At 35.8% G+C, this 8,024-nt stretch overlaps 1 protein-coding gene across 2 annotated transcripts; it reads left to right on the top strand.

Moving 5' to 3' along the window:
• Window positions 1–6,982: 6,982 nt before the first annotated feature.
• LOC113231587 (COX assembly mitochondrial protein homolog) lies at window positions 6,983–7,820 on the top strand. 2 transcript variants are annotated; one of them, XM_026465957.1, is made up of 3 exons: window positions 6,983–7,040; window positions 7,140–7,470; window positions 7,649–7,820. In XM_026465957.1, exons 1-2 carry the CDS (start codon window positions 6,983–6,985, stop codon window positions 7,436–7,438), a joined length of 357 nt encoding a protein of 118 aa, XP_026321742.1. In that variant the 3' UTR covers window positions 7,439–7,470; window positions 7,649–7,820. The 2 variants fall into 2 exon arrangements, with proteins under 2 accessions (XP_026321742.1, XP_026321741.1); XM_026465956.1 differs by having other exon boundaries at window positions 7,623–7,820.
• Window positions 7,821–8,024: the final 204 nt, after the last annotated feature.

Genomic DNA, 8,024 nt, shown 5'->3' with positions numbered 1-8,024 from the left:
AAATAAAAATTATTGAAGAGAGTGACGCTCGACACCGTGACGTCGAAGTCAGCCCGCCACCACATGAAGAAGAAAACGCACTCTACGTATCTTGCAAAATCTGTAAGAAATCGGGACGAAAAATCTTTCAGAAGAAGACGCACAAGATTTGCTCTAACTGCTGGAAGAAAAATAAAGCGGCTAAAGGCTCAGAAAATAAAAGTTCCTACTATGCCGAAGATTGCTACCTCACTTCAAACAAAAACAACCAGAACGACTGGATACTTGACAGCGGCTGTACCTCTCATGTGACGTTTCAACATGAGTACTTCAAAAACTTTAGTACAGTTTCAAGAAAACTTAATTTTGCTTCAGAACAGCACTCTACTGAAATTAAAGGTGAAGGCAGAGTAACACTGAAAACCAATTATCGAGTAATTAATCTCGAAAACACTCTGTACGTATCCTCACTTAGTAAAAATTTACTCTCAGTGCCAAAAATGACAGAACATGGAGCTTCTGTAACTTTTAAAAAAGATAAAGCGTTCGTACGCAACAAGACAGGAGATTTGGTTATGACTGCGGAAAAATGTCAAAACAGTGGTCTCTACTATGTCAAGTCGCAAACCATCGAACAAAATTACGCAGCTACATTTGAAACAATTTCAAACAGTGCGAAGAAAAACTCCTTACTGGAATAGCACAGGAAGCTTGGACATATGAACGACAAAGATCTGCGTCTAGCTCTCAACAAGGATACTTTGATTGGATTATACTTTGACAAAAAAGAGTCTCTGTCCGACTGTGACGCATGCATTCAAGCTAAAATGACTCGCGTACCAAGCCCTCCACAAAGAACAACTCCTAGAACAACTGAACGTTTGGAGATTGTCCACAGTGACGTGTGTGGCCCTATCACACCTTCTAATGGAAAGAACCGCTACTTCGTCACCTTTATAGACGATTACAGTAGATATGGACGTGTCTACTTTATGAAAAACAAATCTGAAGTACTAAATCACTTCAAAACATACAAACGAGAAATGGAAACATTTACTGGAAATAAAGTCAAGCACCTGCAAACAGATAACGGCACAGAATATGTCAACGGCAAATTTCAAGCCTATCTTCAGGAAAATGGAATAGTAAGACGCTTATCCGCACCTTATACCCCACACCAGAACGGAATTGCTGAACGCAAAAATCGACTGCTGGAGAAAGCTAGAGCAATGCTAATAGACGCCAAATCACCTATGCTTCTATGGGCGGAAGCCATAAATACGGCGAACTATTTATCCAATAGAAGCATAAACAGTGCTATAGAAAACAGAACGCCATTTGAAAAATGGGTACTAAGAAAACCGTGCGTCAATCATCTCCAGACTTTTGGAACTAAAGCATTTGTGCTTATAAAAGGTCGTGCTAAAGGTCCTAAATTTGCACCTAAAGCGATTCCAGGAGTATTTGTTGGGTACTCTGACACAAGCAAAGCATACAGGGTATATGTTCCTACCAAACGCAAGATATTTATTTCCAAAGATGTAAGAATTGTCCAGACAAATTTTTACTCAAATACTACCAACAATTTTGACAATCTTACTCACTCTGTTTCGACCACTCCAATAATTGAATTGAACATTGAAGATACTCAAGATCAACGACAAAATACAAATTCAATTCGAATTGATCCAGATTCCACTCAAGAAATAGGTGTCATTGATCAAGAATATGACACGGAAGATGAACAGCAAGAATTCTACGAAGTTCCTGATCACGATTCTGAACCCGAATCGAACGAACATGAATCTGAACATGAAATTCCACCACATGAACTGGGGCAATATAATCTGAGAAACAGATCAGCAATACAGCGACCACAACGGTATGATGACTTTGTACTGGAAGCTGTCGCTGAAGTCGAAAACCTACCGAAGGATCCAGAAACTTATAAACAAGCTATGGAATCTCCTTATAAAGATAAATGGCTCAAAGCTATGTTACGTGAGATAAATTCACTACACGAATATCAGACATGGGATTTAGTGAATTTGCCTAAAGGAAGAAAAGCTTTACCTTGCAAATGGACTTATAAATTGAAAACGAATCCAGACGGTTCAATAGATAAATTTAAAGCAAGGGTAGTTGTTAAAGGCTACTCCCAACAACAAGGCGTGGACTATGACAAGACATTTAGTCCTGTAGCCCGCCTTAGCACAATTCGAGCAATAATAGCAATTGCGGTTAAAGAAAATTTAAAGTTGCGACAATTTGACGTAGCAACTGCCTTCCTTAATGGATCAGTCAAAGAAGAAATCTATGTGAAACAGCCTGAAGGGTTTCACGACGGAACCAAACGAGTCTGTAAACTCAAACCCAGCTTATACGGACTGAAACAGGCGCCGCGCTGCTGGAATTCGTGCATAGCCGAGTTTTTACAAGAGGTTGGCTTTCAACAAAGTGAAGCAGATCCCTGCCTATACGTTAGAATTAAAGGACGGTCCAAAGTCTTGATTGGATTATATGTCGATGACGGGCTGGTTGCGCATAATTCAACTGCAGCAGGAGACGAGTTCATAGATGAACTGAAAGCCAGATTTAAAATTACTACCAAACCTGCCTCTTTATTTTCTAGGAATGGAAATTAACGTGTGCGACGATCACACTATCACAATTTCTCAAAAAGCCTATACAAAGAAAGTGCTACAAAAATACGGCATGACTAATTGCAAAGCAGCACCAACTCCTATAACGAAAGATTATACGGGAGAGGAAGAGGAAGCAAATGGAAAATTTCCTTATAGACAAGCCGTTGGTGCACTGGCATACCTATCAGTGGGCACTAGACCAGATATCTCATACGCTATAGGTGTTGCGTCTAGGAACCTTGGAGCACCTGAAAGAAAGGATGTTGTACTGGTTAAACGTATATTCCGGTATCTAAAAGGGACACTAAACAATGGCCTTACGTTTACGGCGAAGTCACCTCCACATTTAGTTTGCTACAGTGATGCAGACCTGGCTGGCGATCAAACAACTGGACGATCGACGTCGGGATACGTTTGCATGTACTCCGGAGCCGCTTTAAGCTGGAGAAGCCAAAGACAAGGGACTGTCTCAATCTCGTCGGCAGAGGCAGAAATAATGGCTGCCAGTGAAACCGCACAAGAAATATTGTGGCTGAATGCCCTATTAAAGGATATAATCTGCTTAGAAAAACCAGTACTCTACTTGGACAATGAATCGGCTGTGAAACTATCTCATAATCCAAAATATGAGTATCACAAACGTACTAAACACATTAAACTCAAGCATCTCTTTGTACGTGAGTGTGTCACCAATGGGGAACTACTAGTGAAACAAGTTCCATCTACAACACAATTGGCAGATATGCTCACTAAGCCATTGTACGGTCCAAGATTGGAAGATTTGAGTGGAAAAATTGGACTTAAAAGAATTTCTAAATAGAATTACCAAATTCTTAAAAGTTCAGAGGGTGTGAAGAGAATGCATATTCTATCACTCTTCATTGTCTGTGCTGTAGGTTGCTACATGGACGTACTATGGCTACAGTCTGACTTGTTATTTTTCACTCTTGTCACTCATGTATATACTGTTACATTTAAACTTGCTCTACTTATTAAATATATAATAATATTCATTTATACTTGCATATCCTTTATTATTTACATAACAAAAACTTAAAATATATTATATTCGAAAATATATTTTATCAATGTTTCATCAAATATTTTCACTATTTAAAAGTTTTTGGAAAGTTACCCAATAGCACTGTTGAGTATGTATGTTCTTCGTTTAGAAATATCTTTCAAGTTTTATTACTTATTTTTCTGAAAAATATTTCCATGACCCAACACTATACGACATGTTATGGCACGCACTGTACAAACTTTAAAGGAATGTTCAGTATTGAATATTATGTGGAAAACACCGGCTCATGTGGGTCAAAACTTAACTCCCTAGGAATGGCCATTTTTATTTTTAATATTTTGTTTTCTAGGTGAATGTTCTAGAATTATCGTATTACGAGAAGTAAAAGCAGTACAAAAAAAATATTTTTCGAAAAGCTAAAATTAGTGGCAATTGAATAAAATATCTGTGAGGTATGCAAAAAGTGGGAAATATTCTAAAAATAAATAATTACTGTCAATTTTTAACAAAAACTGCCAAAAAAGTGTGTTTTTTGTATATATGTATATAACACTATATACATATATACAGGGTGTCCGGTAATGAATGTATCATACTGAATGGCTTATAACACAGCTTAGGACTGTTCCAAAAAAAATGCAAAAAGAAAATGTATCCTATGTAGTACCTAAGGAATGTTTTTTTTTCTTAAAAGTTAATTATTTTTATCTTATTTTAGGTTTTTGTGCACTATGACTACAAATGAATGAATTTATTTGGTTTTTTGGTGTCATAATGTTCTACGTTAACTGTGTCCTTAGATAAGCAGTAAATGGTATGAGTAAGTAATGTACATTTAAAAAAAAAAGTTTAACTTCATTTTTCAGAGAAATAATTTATTTTTTACGAAGTTTACGCGCCTTCTGTATAAAAAAAAAGTATGATAACCTGTGTGGCCAAGTACTTTAAAATAATGTAGGTTTAATGAGAATTTTGAAAATGGTATCATTTCTCATTGTATCTAATGTAAATATGAAATTATTGCTATTAATGTGCAAACGGAGTAAATTTTACTAAAAAACTATGTTTGCAAAATTGGAACATTTCTTATCCTGAATTATTCTTGAGTATTGAGTTTTGATAAAAAATAATATTAGACATTAATAAAACTTTATTTAAAACTTTATTACAGCAAATACCTGGCTCACTCTGCCTAGTTTGCAAATGTAAAAGGGACAAATGACAAGCCCCAAGCATCTTGATCCTGATTGAAAAAAAAGTTCCAGGGGTTCTAACGGCTCTTTTCATTTAACTAATAACAGTCAGTTGTTACTTTCTACTCAGGCAATACATCGTGACTCTGTGCATGGAATCTGGTTCTCAGTGCGTGCAATAATAAAAACAAAAACACCTCGAGTTCACGTTCGTCTGTCGTTTTGCGTATGGATACAGTGAGTGTGGTTTGTGGGAAAAAAGGAAGCAACAATGGTAACGCCACAACAAATCGCGATGAAGGCACTAGTCGTCGACAGCGCAAGAGGATAGACCTTAGAGGATGGAAAAAAAAGAAGTCTAAGGGATAGACAGATATGTCTGCCCTAAAAGCTGTCATCCACAAATTAGAAAGATGCTGTCATCTGCCGTCGTCCTGTCAACCCACAGAACATTATTATTCAACCCGTGACCAAGGAGCGTGCAAGCGTTCCGAAATATCGGGAAAATAAAAAGAAGTCATACCGTGGTAAGAAGCCTGAAATTAGTGATAATCATTTAGTGAATAACCACGAAAGCCTTAAAGTCTATTTAAATCCACTAGAATTTTTTCTTGTGGAAGGTTGAAACAAAAAGTTTATTTTAACCATAGATTTAGTACATATTAAATTCTAGTTTTTTAAATTAGTGTAAACTAAATCTACGATTTTAACTCAGTTAATACGAGAGATGATTTTGGTTTTGTTTTAAGAACAACTGAAATAGTTTAGAATTGACACACAAAAACATTATCTTATTTTGATTATTTTACGATTAAATTACAAAAATATATTTTTTTGGCAGTTTTTTATTAAAAATTGACATTAATTGTTTTAAATATTTATTCAATTGAGAAATTATTATGAAGTACTCCTAGAGTCCCCCGTATGCCAATTTTCAAAGGGATCTGAGCCATTTTTTTTCTGCCGCCAACGAACGCTTCTATGACGGCCATATTTGAAAATAGCGAAAAACAAATTTTGAGCACAAATTATTTCTAGTGGCCTTCACATGCCAATTTTCAGTCGAATGAGCAAATCTCTTTCGGCAGCTATTTTTAACGAAAAAAAAAACACTTATATGGCAGCCATATTAAAAAATGGCGAAAAGAAATTTTTGACCCCAAATTATGATTAAGGACTCCTAAAGACCCTCGCATGCCAATTTTCAGCCGGATCGAAGCAAGATTTTCTTCGGCCGCCATTTTTAAATCGCCATCTTGATTTTTTTTAACCCAGGCAGTTGACCAGTGTTACCTTCTATGACTTTCCTTCGAGCACCTCCTATCTCTTGTAGTTTCCGTGATAGGAGGCTTTGAAATTTGTATGGCGGCCACCTTGTTTATTTGAATTTCGAACATTTTTTACTTCCCGCGAAAATTAACCAGGGTGTATCTCTTAAAAATGCACAAAAATCCCCCCCATGTATTATAGTTTTTGCAGGCCGTTGATTTCTCTTTCATATTTTCCACATTCAGGTCCTCTCATATTTGATTCTTTGCTTTGGAGCCTATCCACGTACAACGGTATAAATATTTTTTTTCCACCATATCGGGAAGTATGCGTTCTATTTCTATCAGGGAGTAAGAACTTGTAGCTTAACTAATTAATTATGTTTTTTAGAATGTTTACTACTTTTTTGCATATCTCATAGATATTTTATTCAATTGCCGCTAATCTTAGCTTTTCGAAACAATATTTTATACGTTCGTACTGCTTTTACTTCTCGTTATATGATAATTTTAGAGCATTCATCTAGAAAATTAAGTATAAAAAACAAAATGGCTGCCATTCCTAGGGAGTCGAGTTTTGACCCCACATGAACTGGTGTTTTCCACATATTCAATACTGAACATCCCCTTAAAGCTTTACAGTGCGTGTCCTAATACATTGTATAGTATGCCAATATCTTTCAGAATTCAGAGCACAGATTACTATATACTAATTCAGAGGTACATCATATCTTTCTAAACTTAAACAGAGCTGTCACTCACTGTCATTTGCTTGTCAAATAAAATAACATGATTGGTTTCTTGTTGGGACTTTTTTCAGATCCAAAAATCTAAGATAACACGGCTATTTGGCAAATTATAATCACAGTAACAATGGCTACCGAAAAATCAGTTTTACCTGGCAACTTTTCGGCCGGTCCTAAGGGCTTAGGTTAGTAAATCATAAAACAACCCCTCCATGCTTTTTATTACTAAATGACTACTATTTTTTTATTTAGAAGTTCATAATTAACAGTGTGGTATTTTGCAGGTGACCCTGAAGACAGGTCGCTCAGAAAAGTGGAAGTAGAAGTTATGATACCAAAGCTCATGAGAGAAAAAGCAAAGAAGGAAAAATGTGCCCCTGAAGTGCATGAATTCGAACAATGTTGTAAAGATTCTTCTTTAATGATGGTCTTATCTTGTAGGAAGCAAAACTCAGCACTCAAAGATTGTCTGACTAGTTGGTATCAAAATGAAGAGTTCAGAAATACGTGCACAGAAGAATACTTGAAAGAAAGAAGTGAATATAGAAAAACTGGAATAAAGAAACCAATTAAAAGAGCATAATTAAATATAGTCTGACAAGGGTCTTTTTAAATAGTATGATAAACAGGGGGTCTACTCTCGATCTCCATCTGAAACAATTACTGTCAAATAAGTAATTTTCAACAAAATTAAAAGTCAAGTATCCAGTATGAAGCTTCATTCGCATCATGCGTCTTTTCATTTGGTCAAGTATTGCTTATTTGGCAGTAATTGCTTCGGACAGAGATGGAGAGTAGACCCCAGGAGTGTACTTTCTAAAAGATTAGAGTTTTTTGGCAGATTCTGTATAGAAAAACTTTGATGATAAATTAAATACAACCTTCGTTTTATATTTGAGCAAGATTGTACTATGTCAATTGTTCCTATGATTATGACATGCAAGTATGACCACCAATAAGCTGCCATCAAAGCATCAATCATTGATTGTAACTTTTTTGTTCAATGTCGTAGGTTATACTTATGTAGTTTTGCATGTTTAGTCTTGGAACACTTGTTATAACAGTTTAAATCTGTCACTTAGCACTTTTTGCCTCATTTCAATCATATTCATTACGATTCTTGTCACACTAAATGTAATTTATTATACCCATAATATGTATACATGTTA

This window comes from Hyposmocoma kahamanoa, unplaced genomic scaffold, assembly GCF_003589595.1.
Source record: "Hyposmocoma kahamanoa isolate Upper Pololo Valley unplaced genomic scaffold, ASM358959v1 65, whole genome shotgun sequence".
NCBI lineage: Eukaryota > Metazoa > Arthropoda > Insecta > Lepidoptera > Cosmopterigidae > Hyposmocoma > Hyposmocoma kahamanoa.
The sequence above is the reverse complement of the archived record's forward strand: the minus strand, read 5'-3'. Positions and strand labels throughout refer to the sequence as shown.

Bases quoted from the DNA above. Each gene is read 5' to 3' on its own strand.
- LOC113231587 (XM_026465957.1), top strand. From the start codon at position 6,983: ATGGCTACCGAAAAATCAGTTTTACCTGGCAACTTTTCGGCCGGTCCT. The intron at 7,041-7,139 runs GTTAGTAAATCA...GGTATTTTGCAG, and splicing joins GGCCGGTCCTAAGGGCTTAG to GTGACCCTGAAGACAGGTCG.